Here is a 16,051-nt window from a genome sequence, read left to right as displayed (position 1 = left end):
AAAAATGTGTAATTGTTGATATGGTGAAAGGACACATATATTTTGCATTTTGGAAGGAGTCTCTAGTGTTAGCTCTTTGTAACAGTCAGAGGTAAAGTTGTTTCTTTCGGTTTTCTGCCACCAGAAAGCCTTCAGGACAGAGGAGTTTAACGTCTATGTCACGTCTTATTTCAAGAAAGAAAAAAAGGGGCAGTGAGCAGGCATGTCTGCATATAGTGTTTAACGTAAGGGATAACAGGAACTAACTTGTTTCATGTACATTTTACAACATTAAATGTAAATATAAATGCTATTTAACATAACTATAAATTAACTATAAATGCTTAAAAGTATGATGTGACGCTCTTTAATAAATAAATGTTTTATTCCTTACTTAATTGACCTTTTTTGTTATTTGTATAAAGAAACATCTGTGAAACCTAACACATTTAATACAAAGTTATACTAAAAATTTAATCTTAATTTATAAAAAAAAGTTTAAAAATGTCATTGTTGTCTTAATTCTGTCATGGCAATCAGTTAAAAGGAAAAAACATTCTATAATAAACTAATATTTCTAGAACAGAGGAGAAAAGTATTAGGAATACAGTGAATCAACGTTATCGAAAACTCGTCCCTTTAATTCCAATAAATATGAGAGAAATGAACAGTGATACACACAGGAACTCTATGTACAAACAGTAGCACCATGCACGTTCATTACACAAGCCAGTAATGACAACCAGTCTAGGATTCAACCTGGAGCACCAAAACAAAACATCTCACTACAGAAACACCGTACACACTGTTCTGAGCAGTAACTTACACATCTCACACTTCTTCACTGCTACTCTTCTGTCCTAACACGAGCATAACCTTGGAGACGATCTGACCTGCTGCAGCTGCTGACAAAATGCATCGAATGAAATTAGAAAATTTAACGGCTGTCTTTAGAACACGTATGAAAAGGAATTCTGGAACGTTCAAGAGAAGAACATCAGAGTATTTATTACTGTACAGCTGCAGCTAGCACTTTTCTGAAAATCAGAAATCCACCACAAGACAACACTGCCTCGCTGCATAATCCACCTATCTGCTATGAAGCATCACTAGTCTGGAGAAACACCGATTCTTGGCTCAGATTGATCTGTCCCTGTGGTCAATCCTCATTGTCCTTCTTGAAGTGTCACCTCCCAAGGCAGAAGACTTTACTGGACCTTTTCGCTCAGCTTGATAATGATGCACCACGGAAATAAGACTCAATGTCTGTGAGCAGTGACTGTCATCACAAAGGCACTGGCAGAATCAGACAGCCAGGGGACGAGGCCATGCTGCTGATTGGCTGAGGAGAAGCAGGAAGTCAGTCCTGACTGGTGCGTCTCTTCTCCAGCTTCTGTTTGAGCTCCTCCGTGAAAGCTGCTGGAATATTACATGTGTGTCAGGCTCAAATTCCTTTAAAGACTGCATTAAACTTTCAGTTGCTTAAATGATACCTATAAGCATAAATGTTCAGGCAAATAATAATGAGCCTATAATGTTATACTACTACAGAAATAAACATTAGGAGTAGCAGGGAAAACTATGCAGAGTATATTCAAAAAGAATCAAAAAGTATCATAGTTCTATCAATAATTTTAATGTTTCAGATTTTTACATTTATTTACCCACAGTGCTTAATTTTTCCTTGTTGTTAATATTGAAATATTTTAATTTACATTTCTACTGGGGCTCCATGTAAAAATCCACCACTTTCCAATTTATCTTCAGGTATATTTAATAATATATTTTATAATATATAGTATATATACCAAATAATAGTATATTCTGATAATTTAACCGCTCCAATACATAGTAAGGTCAAATCCCAAATGGCTTCCCATTCACTATATATGCTCACTACATAGGGTACACCACAATGGCATTCTAGAATCTACATGGTGCACTATATGACCAATAAAAACAATATTTGACATTCAGGCAAAACAAAAAAGTGCTTTTTGGAATATTATGTAATAGCACTGTCAGGATACTATATTTTTTTAAATATTTAATTAGAGAATAATACATAATAAAAAAATATGTCCTGAGATATTCAGTGCCATTTTCCTGCACAAAGTCTCCAACATTTAGGAAATGTGTTTCAATGTGTTTAGTAAATGTCATTAAAATGTATTATAGCAGTGAAATTTGTTCTGACAGCCCTAAAATGTGTACATGCATACATATGCAGTAAAGCTGATTATGTAAGGGTGTGTTTGTGTGTGTGTTTGTTCTTGTAAGTCACACTCACTTTTATATTTCTTGAGCTTCTCATAAATCTTGTCACTGTGCATTTGTGGAACTGAAACGACTACAACTGCATTTTATTATTCATGCTGATGAATTCTTGATTCTGATTGGTCAGAAGGGGTTTTCTTTTTCTATAACAGCAACTCTGTCAATAGTAGTGCTGGTATATTAATGTGATTAATGTGTTCTAATATGTTATCATTTCTATAGTAAGAGACGCTCTACATAACAGGTGCAATAATAAATGTAGTAAATAAATGTAAACAATAATAAATGTAGTAAATTGTGTTGTCTCTTAACAAAGAAAAATATATAGTGTATAATAGGGTGAACGTTCTGTAACAAATGGTTTATTTAACATTTATGGAAGGAGTCTCCAGTGTCAGCACTTTGTAACAGTTAGTAAGTTTTCCAGACACGGAAGAGTCTTCAGGACTGAGGAGTTCCTGCCTTCCAGTTTCTCAAAAACATGACAAGCTGGGATTTTTTGTCTTATTAATTTCAAGAAAAATAAAAATAGAGTAGTGAGAGAATGACTGTTTATAGCTGCTATAATGTAAGTTATGACAAGAGCTAACTTGTCTTGTGGACGTTCCACAACATTAAATGTAACCATAAATGGATAAAAAAACATGATGTATCGTGAAGGAATAAATAAAAAATTTGGCAAACTGCTTTGGTATAGAAGACATAAAACACTTCAGGACAAGCTGTTATATGTGTGCGTGTGTGTGCGTGTGTGTGTGTGTGTGTGCGTGTGTGTGTGTGTGTGTGTGCGCGTGCACACACTCACTCTGTGTTAGTGGTGAGGGCGAGGGTGAGAGCACCAGTCGTCTCATAGGGCTGGATGGTGAACCTGGAGGGCTTAGTGATCTGTGAGATGGGCTGGGAGATTTAGAGTGAGATCTCAATGTCCATCTCTCTGACCCTGCTCAAAACACACACACACACACACACACACACACACACACACACACACACACCACAGAAAAATGGTATAATGAATCTTAGACACTGATTCTCTGAGAGTAAAGTGCTGAGGTGGTCTTGTACCTTTCGGGGGCAGTGAGGGTCCTCTGGAGAAAGTGCCAGTGGGCGCACAGTGTAGCATTCGCTCTCCGTTCTCGTCGTTGGATGAAATGTACGCTGGACAAGGAATGAGGAATTTTCAGCAAGCAAATCAAGAAACACAGAGAAAGGCCATGAAAGTCATTAACCAAGACTTACTCACTAAATGTGCCTCTGTGTTTTTAATTTACTTCTCATAAGGTTTCTGCTCCAGCATGTTCATGTTTGTTCATGTTTGCTACTTGGCCTACTGATGCTCTCTTGATAAGATTCAGTGTGTGTGTGTGTGTGTGTGTGTGTGTGTGTGTGTGTGTGTGTGTGTGCATGCCAGACATACTGATATTCTCTTCATAAGGCTCCTCCAGTAGAAAAGGCTGAAGCGTCCCGGCTGTCTTCTCCACTAGTGCGTTAATGACATCATGAAGGGTGGGACAAGGGATCTGCCAAGACACACACACACACACACACACACACACACACACACACACACACACACACACACACACACACACACACACACAGAGTGATGCAGCTGCATTCCCTCCAGTCTCAACACCGCTCTAACTTTATTATCTTAGCTATCTGTTTATACAACCCTACATACCGGGTTTTCCACATCAATGATGTAACCTCCCTGAGGCTTCTGGGTAACCCGATAGTGTCTGAACACCGATCTGTGGAACATTCATAAAGCAGAAAACAGTATGTGAGTGTACCTGAGAAGGTAACTGAGTCAGGGAGAGTAAAAGGGAAAAAACATGAGAGAGATCCTGAAGTAGTAAAGGGGTAGAGGTGTTTTAATCCAATATCATACCCATTAAGGTCTTGTCGTGTGGTCACCGCGAGCGACGTGCCGTCTCTGCCCGGTCTTAGCAGCATGTTCCCACAGTCTGGGTGACGCTCTAAGAGAACCTCAGCTTCTGTACGAGAGACAGGCCTGAAACAGCTGCCCCAGAGAGAACACACACACACACACACTCAATTAATACATAATTAAATAGACTGACTGAAAAGTGAATATGATAATCTAATAAGTAATAAAACATGATAGGTATGTGGTTATAGGAAAATAATCAACAACAGCTGTTACCACCCCAACGTGGATTATTTTCCTACAGCAGCACGTCCTAAAGTGTTTTATTACTCTTATATATATATATATATATATATATATATATATATATATATATATATATATATATATATATATATATATATATTTGGTCTATTAAACAATGGCATGTTGTACTTCCTGACACCGGAGACTAATTTCATAAATGTTAACTAAACATTATTTGCTGAAATCTTCACCATATCAACGATCATACATTTTTCTTTGTCAAATAACATATTTTTTTATTCGTTTACTATTAGGGGTGGAATATGTAGAGTGCCTACCATACAGGTCCCTGTGAATTACTGATCACTGTAGAAATGATAATGTATTAGAATGAGCGCAATAATATAAACCTGTGTTTTGCCTTATAGTTGGCTCTACTGTCTGAGCTGCTGTTATAGATAATGAATCAAAACTTTCTGACCAATCAGAATCGAGAATTCGACAGCACTGTGGTATATGCAGAAATAAACATATAATGAACTTTTTTTTTTTTGCATATGTTATGCCTTGAAATAAAAAAATAAAAAAAGCAGATATTCAATTCAAAATCAACCAAATATGCTTCCTCTGTTTATTAGCTTTGTTGTTCCTCTTGATCTTATGAGCGGAAAACGTTCGCATTTGATTTTGAGCCAGAGTGTCACTAGTGAATAAAGTGAACATAGAAATTCTCAATCTATAACCTGATTAAATATACCTATAACTAAGTAAATATCAGATAAAAAGATAACCATTTAACTAGAATTACTATTACTATTATTAAAGCTACTCTTTTATTCTTCCTTTGAACCGTGAATATACAAATGACGCAGCATCTCTGGAAGAGGAAATACTTACGCAGGGATCTCCCCTACCAGAGGGAGGGAGAGGGGAGAGGAGGGAGCTCTGGAGAGCGAACGAGCTCTTCTTCTCTGTCTTTCTTTCTCCACCACCTCCTTTAGCATGTGCAGTTGCCCGGGCAGCAGGGTTAGAGTCGTGGGCACTGCCAGCTGAGGACCAGATGGAGGAAATCACTTACTGACAAATTAATACACAGATAGAAACGTTGTTCGTGTATTCGATTCATTCATATAAGCTTTAATTCAAGGCTATTGATATCCATATTGATGAACAATATAGAAACCACAAACTTTTTTTCGAATGTTTATTTTTTGAGCCTTCATTTGAAATGCAATAGTGGTGGCATATGGGGCACTAAAGTAACTTTAATCATTTTTATTTTAAATAAAATAGTTAGATTTTTGTGATTTTAGTGGCAGTTACTGCTTTTTGTTTGCTCTATCATCATGAGATCGTGAATTTGTATCCCGACGATGCCACAGCCATCTGTGACCGAATGTCAAGGGATCAAAATTGGCCGTACTCTCTGGGTGGGAGGGATGGCATACTCTCTCTCCCCTATCAATCACAATGACACTAGCCAATCATGAGCATCTGTGAGCTCATGTATGTGGAAGAGGGCAGATAGCACTCTCCTCTGATTGTGTCATGCTGCCGTGTGATGCAGCATGTGGATGACTGGCTTCACATGTGTCAGAGGAAGCACGTGTTAGCTTTCACCCTCCCTGGTGCATAGCTGTCATGTGATAGGGGAGAACATGCGGGTGGGTGGGAAATGACAAGATAAAATTAAGAGGGGAAAAAACTTTTTATTTAGTTTCATTTATAGGTTTTTAATTGTGTTCATTGAAGCTTCATTAGAAAGGCAAAGAAACACAGTCAATCTGACTAAATCAGCCATTATTTACTTACTTTATATTCACATGGGTCACTTTATCATAATGATAGCATTCTATACATAAACAGTGACCATACTGCAGTATGACACAAACATCTCGGCTCATATAGGAAGAGTATCTTGCTCTTGTGTTAATTCGTAGATGTAAGATGCAAAAGTTTGATCATTTTAATATAGACAACACACTGAGAAGCTAATACCATCCGTTTGCTTCTCAGGTGAATTTTGGCCAGATGTGTGCTGTTACTTCATTAGTTAATACACAACAGAACACGTTTATAGCCAATTCGAGATGTGGAATTTGCATGTTGTCTTATAAATCAGAGATACAGTCAAAGCGACAGGTATGTTAAAATCAGCAGTTTTTGGATGGAAGAATGGTGTGATCGGCTTTGCTGCAGTAAACAATGCTAGTTATCCTCCACAAGACGACTGAAAACGACCTCAGAACATCGAGTATAAAAACCTTTTTCAAGTGCTCAACTGAATACAAACACTCAGAAAGTTTAGCCTAAATAGAATATTAAAAAGAAATGCCAGAAAAACACCACAGGTTTTGTGAAATATGGTGGCATGGGCACCTATAGCTGCTAGTGGAACTGAATTATATGTTTTTTTTAATGACATATTGGCACATGAGCGCCAGCAGCATGGATAACATTTGATATCTAAAGAAAGTGCTCAGATCAAACCGAAAAGTCCCAAAGCTCAGTGAGGTTGTGTAATGACTGTGGAATTTCCCAGGACAAAAACAGGATTGTTCGTCACTGGCTAAGTCAATCAGCTGACTGGTATGCAACCGAGGATCCTGATGATTTCACTCCAAGTAAGACTGAAAGCCCTTTGTTGTGCATTGTAACCTTTAATTAGCCTTTAAGGTTTTTTCATCACCACAGAAGACATATTTCTGGCAGTTATCCTGTACTACACATTACAAGCTAAAGTTATGATCATGGTAAGATAATGGCCAGTTATTTTGGATGTGACGCCTATACGCATCTCCCAATATTGACATTTTGCCTTTTAATTGTTAACATCAAACAGTGTGGTGCAGAACAGAGCCAATAAATGTGCTAATGTTTAAACTGCACTGTGTGGCGCAGAAGATAACCCGACGTAGCCACAAGTCAAAACAATGACACAAACCAAGGAATATGATCTTATCATTAATGTGACTTTGTTGTTCTGCTATATGAAATCACTGTATTTCCACTCTCTTATGCTCCATTCCATTGTATAACAAAAACTGATATATTTCACTATAGGGTTGTTTGGAGGTTTTTTTTTTTAAATTAAATTTTTTAATACATTAAAACAATTACTCTAATACGCATATGATAAAAATAAATTCAAGTCACGTGTCAGAGGTTAGATACAGTATTCTGCAGTGTTGTTGCTCCCCAGAACTCATTTGAATGTTTTGTAATATGTTTTATAATGTTGCACTCACATCCACTACAGAATAGAGGAAGCCTTTCCACAACTCTCGTGCCTCCAAGTTAGGAGCCTGAGAAAAGAAACGAAGACAGTTAGATGGAAATCATTTGAATTATAAGTAAACAACTGAGTGAATGAATACATGAACGAATGAATAAACAAACAAAAAATAAACCCATTGGGCAGTATGTACGTATGTTGGTATAAGTGTCAGGAGAAGCTCATAGAGAGTTGAATCACCCCTTCCTTCATAGTTTGGTTAGATCCAATTTACACTGTAAAAGCCATTTTATGAACACTTTATATCTGCTGTGATTAGTAGTGTGATTAGTAGTGTGCTTAGTAGTGTGCTTAGTGGTGTGATTAGTGGTGTGATCAGTGGTGTGATCAGTGGTGTGATCAGTGGTGTGATCAGTGGTGTGATCAGTAGTGTGATCAGTGGTGTGATTAGTGGTGTGATTAGTGGTGTGATTAGTAGCGTGATCAGTGGTGTGATTAGTGGTGTGATTAGCTTCCCAGCCCTCACACCTTGCGTTCACACTAGCGAATGAAGTAAAAGAAGACTGTCCATTTTCCATGTACATATACAACACAAAACCGTCATTACAGTGACAGGCAACCAACAAAGCAACAAGGCAACAGAGCATCATGGGAGATGAGATTTTCTCAACACTATGCAAATTAAGTATGATGCAGTAAAATGAAAAAAATGAAAAAAATGAAAAAAAATTTCATATTTTCATATAGATAGATAGATAGATAGATAGATAGATAGATATGCCTATGGTGGTACCTTTTGTGAATGCTTGCACTGCTAATCAGCTAATATGAAACCTATCATGTAATATCCATCAATCTAAAAAATATTACAATACATTTTAAATACATTTTAATGATACACAAAAGCATTACATACCACCAAGACTTATGAACCCACCATGATTGGAAGGATGGATTATTTTCCAGTTATAAATATGTACAGCCAAATATTATAATATAGATTTTGAGTGTCTGACTTCATGTGAACTCACAGTCAGTTTGATCTCTCCATCCTTCATGCGTAAATTCATTCTAGCTGCCTCCAGATTCCTGTCTCGACTGCAGTCATCGATCAGAGACACAAACCCACTCAGGTCCAGTTTCTCTACATACTGCGTGGAGACACACACACACATACACACGCACACACACATACACACACATCTCTGACCATGAGAAAGCTTAAAACAATTCCAAAGGATAATTCATAAATCTATTTTAATCTAATTTCAACCAATTTAATGAGACTAAAGCCTGTGTGTGCAAAAGTTTGCACTCCCCCCAAATAAATAGACAGCAATCAAAAATAAAAAAAAAACAATTTGATAATGAAGATAAAGCTGTAAAACATGCTTTTTGTTATTTAAAATAAATATCTGCCTTTTTATTCATTCATTTTTTTGCATTCAAATGTATAGAGAATTAGATACAAGAATCGGACATCTCAATGTGTTATCTTTCCCTGATGATCCTCATAATTTGTTTTCATAAAAGAATTGTTCAGATTCACTTTATTGCTTACATGTGTGTCCTTCGCATTGTTGAAGAAGTATAAGGTGTTTCCACACAAGCATGTCCATAGTCGCCGGGACACCTGCATAATAAGAGAAAGAATTATGGTTATGTATGAATAAGATTCTCAGCAAGACACAATATTTTCTCAATATTTTCTTTGAATTTTAAAGTCAATTCGGCAAGACTGATCAAAATTAGTCAAGATTAGATCTCTAACAATTAAACACGTTGAGGTTTCAATTTACTCTTTGAACCCGCCCCCATGTACACAAAGCTCCGCCTCCAGAACATACAGTGGTTGAACTAGAATTAGCACACTAACTAGAGTTAGCATTAGCAAGTACTGTCATGACATGACTTTCAAGCACACTTGGCCAGGTCAGGTGCTTGAAAGCACAAGTTACAACTCTATAAACACGCAAAATTCATCCCATACTGATTTCTAAGAATGGTCGAGTGCCTTTGCTGGCCTTTTTTTAATGAAGGTTTGAGCTTTTAAGCTCCTGTATTAGCTACACAATAAGCCATTCAGCTGTTTGAAAGCGCCACGTTTTAACAGTATAAACATGCAAAATTCTGATTATACTGATTTATGAGAATAGACAAGAGATTTGTCATGTAAAACAGGTCATTCCTACAATTCAAACCTTTCCAGGATCTATATCACCAATTCTGCGTCTAGCTTCATCACCAAGAAGAAATAAATTATTCCATCATGGAGAAGCGCTATCTGTGTTTATTCTGGTTTTACTATGTTTGTTGCCATTAAGTTTTTCCAATCCACCGTCTGTTTTTTTTTTTTTTTGCTCATTGTAAATGTACTTGGCTGCACTGGGCACTTTGCGCCACGTTTTTTCTTCTTTCTGAACAAACTGAGATTGGGGAGGAGTGAAGGGCATTGGGGCGAATTCTGTTTTAATGAATTGCATACATCAATGCACAAACGTCTTTCTGTGTCATGTACAGTAGCCATTCCCACTCTCCAAATTCATATGATATACATAGCCTTATTCTTGTTGTTGTTACAAACACCCTGATGGAAAACACTGATCATGCAGACTGAACATAATCATAAATAAATCACAAAATTATAAATTCTCATAATAATAATAATAATAAAAAAAAAACATCTAGACTCTAGAAATAAAATCTTTATTCTCTGTTCAGTGCCATCTTCAAAAACACTGGATTTAGCACTAAATCTCAATTTTCATAACTTCTTCTTCATCATCATCATCATCATCATCATCATCATCATCCAAACTCCTCATACAAACAGTGAAGCAATGTGCTGTCATTTCTTCTCAGATTATAGATTCACTCTTTCTCTTAATTCTCTCTGGCTTCTTTTGCCAAATCCAAAGCTTAGGAGCAGCTTAAAGCCCCCAAGGGCAACATGGAGCACAGCTGTCTCACTCACACTCACACACACACACACACACACACACACACACATGCCCTACATCTATACATTCAACCCCCCCAACAACCCCCTTCACACACCCACTGCACCTGAACCCCCCGAATATTTATTTTCCAATCTGTCTAGCTTTCTTTGTCTCTGAAATTCTCTGAATTACATTTTACTTAAGAGCCAGCTGATGCCTCAAACATTAACACTCAGTCATAAATCACATTATACACACCATGAAGCAGGCAGGGAATGATACAGCCAGCCATCTGCAATGTGTGTGTGTGTGTGTGTGTGTGTGTGTGTGTGTGAGAAAGAGAGAGAGAGACTAATAACAGCCCTCAATTACCACACTGTATATGCCAAAATCACATTATACAGCAGTGATAACAAGATTAAATTGAATATCAATATCTAGTTGTTCCTTTTGTACATCATAATTAGACACCCTGCTGCATGTATTACGCCACTGCGATTACACACATCAAAACTTTGGCAAAGTATATCTGGCCTTATTCTGAGAATTCTCAGTGAAAGGGAACCATATAGAAAGTATATTATTTGGGTTTACTATTTAGAAAAGAGACCTGGGAAATGAACATTATATTTTAAATATTATAATTTTACTGATAAAGCACAAGGTTTGTGTAAAAGTGCAATTTTACAAGGTTTGACAGGTTTAAAAAAAAAAAAAAAAAAAAAAAAGATGGTGGAAGGCTGTAAGCAAACATTAACTTTTAACAATTAGCAATTAATCTTGCAGTTTTATTATATGATGTGCTTCAGATTTTATTTATTTATTTAGATATTTTAAGTATTTCTTTATTTTTGTACATTAGTCAGTGTTTGTAGCCTCTCCCAAATGATGATTTGTTTATATTTACATTGTTGTCTATGCAGAAATCTCTCTCCAAGCTCAAAATATATACACACATACACACACACACACCAAACGCTGTATGTGTGTGTGTGTGTGTGTGTGTGTGTGTGTGTGTGTGTGTATGTGTGTGTGTTTTGGCTCGCTTATTAACGCGCAAGTGCAAGATTAATAGGCCTATTAGCTGCATTTAATTAACACCGGATTCATCAGTGAAATGCGTGTGTACACCGCAATAAGGTGTGTCCATGCACCGCAACATTTACTGCTTAGTACCCACACACACACACACACACACACACACACACAGGTTTAAAAACGCAAATCCAAACCCGCAACCCGCACATACACACACAACAACGCAATTTAAAGACCGCATGTGTTACTCCACTGGAGAGGGAAACACAATGACAGCGCTTATGTGCGGTTTAGATGCGGGTTCTCACGCCTCCACACAATCCTGCACCAAAACAAGTTTTTTTTTCTTGATTTACAATGCTGTAAGCCTGAAATTAGACTTCTCACATCCGATCAGTCTAACCAGGGAGCCTGTCACTCTGTGTTTGCCTCACCCACACACACACACACACACACACACAATACACAGCCGGTGGGTGCGACTTCACTGCAGCCGCCTTTAACCCGACATGATAAAATCCCTCTCATACCTTCTCTTTAGGTCCCCGTTTCTCTAGATATCCCTCATAATAGCAGGGCGGAAGCTGAGCTCGGCTTGTCCCGGGCCGCTGCTTCACCGGTGCCGCCGCCATGGCCGTAGCCAGCTCGGGATCTGACTGGACCGGCAGCGGGGCACAAAGCGCAGATCACTGATATGGAAAGCCGAAAGGATCACAACGCATCAAAAGAGTTGCTTACCGGGCGTGCCAAAATCCAACCTACCGGGGGTGGAGTCGGACCTGAGCTAGCTCCACCTACCGGGGGTGGAGTCGGACCTGAGCTAGCCCCACCTACCGGGGGTGGAGTCGGACCTGATCTAGCCCCACCTACCGGGGGTGGAGTCGGACCTGATCTAGCTCCACCTACCGGGGGTGGAGTCGGACCTGATCTAGCTCCACCTACCGGAGGTGGACTCGAGCAAAAGTCCAGAGGGTGGAGAGCACTCGGTGTATCAGTGTGTTTCAGGCTGGATAAATGCATCTTGTGGGTTTGGGTTAGAGTTTTAAGAGGAGTTGGATCAAGTCCAGCTGTGTCTATGAACCACTGACTGTACACACTCACTATTAGAAACACCTGTACACCTGCACATTTTAATCAGCCAATCATGTGGCAGCAGTGCAATGCAGATACAGGTCAAGAGCTTCAGTTAATGTTCACATCAAACATCAGAATAGGAAAATCTGACGGTTACTATTCTGTGTAAACTCTAGAAACTGTTGTGTGTGAAAATCCCAGGAGGTCAGCAGTTTCTGAAATACTGAAACCAGGCCTTCTGGAACCAACAGCCCTGCCATGGTTAAAGTCACTGTTAGACTGTTCCTAATAAAGTGGACAGTGAGTGTATATGAGTGGACACGGTGCAATTTACTCGCATTGTGTGGTTTTGAAGCCTTTTTTTGTGGTTGAATTGAAAGTCGCCATCTTCTTGGAGGCAGCAGTAGATACTCCGATACAGTGTGTCTGCTTTTCACCCACCCATATTTGTGATGGATGTTATAATTTATTATGTAAAATGGTAAATTGTATTCATATAATTTTCATAAGTATATTGATTTTACCATTGTCACGAAAAGATTTTAGAGCTTTGAGTCATGACTGACTGAGCTACCATTTGTTGACTAGCTGATATTATCCATCATTTTGATCAGTGTAACGTAAGTAGCTAATGTAAGTAATCAACTGAAAATATACCAGTAAACACCAGTCATCAACATTTACACTCAAGACAACATATATTTTGCTGCTGTCCTTGGTTTTCATCTAGCTCTGACATCTGCTGTAAGTTACCAATCTGAACAGAGAAGTGCGCTGTTATGCTCCACTCATTCTGTCAGTGGTGTTTGTTTAAAAAAGAGAGATTGACTAACCTTAGTAAGCTATTTCGAGTGTTTGCTAAGGTCATACAGTCAATAAACTGATATGAAATGTAGTTAGTGTAAGCTGCTTTGGTTTATTCCATCACTTCGTTAACTCGTGTTGGTTTTCTAGTTATAATATCAGTACAGCCATCTAGCTTACACATCAAAATGAGCAATATACCAGAAAAACTGCAAGGAACTCCTTGCTGAGGGTCTGTTAGAACAGTTTACAGCAGAACAAGACATGGTTTTGCTACAGAACTGTCAAAACTGTCAACATTGTAAATCAACAAAGTTTTAAAGATGCTGAATGAATTTCTCTGAGCTAATATCAGAAGGAGTTTCAGGTCAGTGTGGGAAAGTGTGTGCACATTCATGAGGCTCAACTCTCATTTCAAGCCCAACCCAAAACTGTCAATCACCTCATCAGCCACGCCCTTTTATTGATCATCAAATGTTGATTAATCGAATTTGATTAATAATGTTTATTATTAATTTTATTTAAAGTTTATTAAATGTTTATGAAGGTAAAATATTAGGGGAGATATCAGCTTGAAACTTGAACTTATGAACTTGGAAAAACAACACAACACTATTCCCAAAAATTATTGATGGAGATGTTACTTACAGAGTCATGGTGCATCCTGGGAACACTGCGCACAAGGTGGGGAAACTCTGAATGGGACACCAGTCCATTGCAGAACACAATTCAGTGAAAAAAAAGCTCATTGATTTTACTTAATTCAAATGCGTACATCGGTTTCATGTGATTGAATAGAGTTACATTAACACAAATTGTTTTCATACATCCAACATGATTTGATCATGTACTTTCAAAACCCTGAATAAAATCAAACTCCACGCTCTCACCTGAACTGAGGATCAAACCCGGGTCACTGGTGGGCTGCAACAGCTACATTACTGGTACACTATTCTGAAACACATGATTTAAATGTGTTAATGTAATACTATAGTAGTTTATTCCTGTCATTGCCAACATCCTGGCAAGATTCTAGAATGTTAATAATACATGAATTAATCACACTCACTTTACATAATTCAATCTAGTAATTGGAAACTTGTTTAAATTAGGTTTTGTATAAGCAATGAAATCACATTTTGATGAGAAACGTTTTAGATGAGAAACAGATTTTTAATTGGATTCAGGTCTGGGCTCTGGCTCATTCAAAAACACTGATCTTCTTTTGATTAGCCATTCCTTTGTTGATTTGGATGTATGCTTTGGGTCACTGTCATGCTGAAAAAGTGAAATTCCTTTTCCTCTTCAGCTTACTAGCAAACACCTGAACATTTTTGCACTAAAATTGACCGGTATTTGTAGCTATTCATGATTCCCTTGGGAAAAAAAAGCCCTAGTTCTGGCTGAAGAAAAGCAGCCCTAAAGCATGATGCTGCCACCACCATGCTTCACCATCGGTATGGGGTTCTTTTGGTGATGTGTTTTTTTTTTTTTTTTTTTTGCACCAAACATACCTGGAACTGGTCTTATCAGAACATAACACATTTTGCCACATGGTCTGGGGTGATTTAGTTGAGCTTGGAAGTTTTTTTTGTTTGTTTTTTTGTGAGAAAGGGCTTCAAGATTTAAGAATGTTAATAATACATGAATTGTTCACACTCCCTCTACATAATTCAAACTAGTAATTGGAAACTTGTGTGAATTAAGTTTAGTATAAGCAATGAAATCATGTTTTGATGAGAAACATAATATTTTTAATATTACATAATATGTTCTCTTAAATCTGACCGACCACATGTTCCCTTTTTTCATTAGCCAGTTCACCTACCAACATGTTTTTGGGATGTGGGAGGAAACTGGAGAATCCAGAGGAAACCCATGCAGACATGGGGAGAGCATGCGAAAATCAACACAGACAGTACCCCAAGCTCAGGATCAACCCATGAAGCCCTGAGGCAGCAATACTACCAGCTGCACCACTGTGTTACCCTTTATTTATTTATTTATTTATTTATTTAAATTAATTAGGTTAACTGTGGTCAGTGGTACTCCCACAGATTTTGAAAATCACTGGACATATATGGATGATCTAAATCTCATCCATGAATGCCATCCAGTTAAGGTATCTCCCTTAACTGGATGGCATACATGGATGAGATTTAGATCATCCATATATAATAGTTAACACTGTTCTGGATAACCTAGTTAGCTGGGTCCTTTGCATTAAAATGGCACTAAATTGAGCTAAATGCTATACCCTGACAGTGACATTTATGAAAAACACACCTCCTCTTATACCTCTTGACCTGTCTGTCTTATCAGGATGCACTGAAAACCCTCTCACTGGCTAAGCTCCAAGCTAAACAAATTGTGGAGGGACTTTGGTTTCAGCCTACTCAATTCCCCTGTTACAGATTACCTGTTTCTGGTTAAGGCCCAGAGGTCATTCCAGGAAGTGTAATCAGCTACAGATGCCCAAAATGACAGCTAAGAGACACAGAAAACCACCTATCACATCTAGAGTAAGAACTTTAAATGAACTTTCAAAGAAAAATACTGTAA

The 16,051-nt window shown here is 37.9% G+C and overlaps 1 protein-coding gene across 2 annotated transcripts; it reads right to left on the bottom strand.

The window, feature by feature from the left end:
* Positions 1–593: 593 nt before the first annotated feature.
* On the bottom strand, positions 594–12,347 carry stap2a (signal transducing adaptor family member 2a). Of its 2 annotated transcripts, none has more exons than XM_026925327.3 (11): positions 12,142–12,347; positions 9,193–9,264; positions 8,663–8,782; positions 7,645–7,701; positions 5,294–5,445; positions 4,151–4,282; positions 3,941–4,010; positions 3,674–3,776; positions 3,322–3,414; positions 3,062–3,196; positions 594–1,395 (listed from the first exon to the last, which is right to left on the bottom strand). In XM_026925327.3, the coding sequence occupies exons 1-11, from the start codon at positions 12,241–12,243 to the stop codon at positions 1,340–1,342; spliced, it is 1,092 nt and encodes a 363-aa protein (XP_026781128.1). In that variant the 5' UTR covers positions 12,244–12,347; the 3' UTR covers positions 594–1,339. The 2 variants fall into 2 exon arrangements, with proteins under 2 accessions (XP_026781128.1, XP_026781126.1); XM_026925325.3 differs by having other exon boundaries at positions 594–1,398; positions 12,142–12,346.
* Between the last annotated feature and the right edge of the window lie 3,704 nt (positions 12,348–16,051).

The sequence above is a fragment of the Pangasianodon hypophthalmus genome, chromosome 21 (genome assembly GCF_027358585.1).
Source record: "Pangasianodon hypophthalmus isolate fPanHyp1 chromosome 21, fPanHyp1.pri, whole genome shotgun sequence".
Lineage (NCBI taxonomy): Eukaryota > Metazoa > Chordata > Actinopteri > Siluriformes > Pangasiidae > Pangasianodon > Pangasianodon hypophthalmus.
Note: the sequence above shows the minus strand (reverse complement) of the source record. Positions and strands in the feature narration are given on the sequence as shown.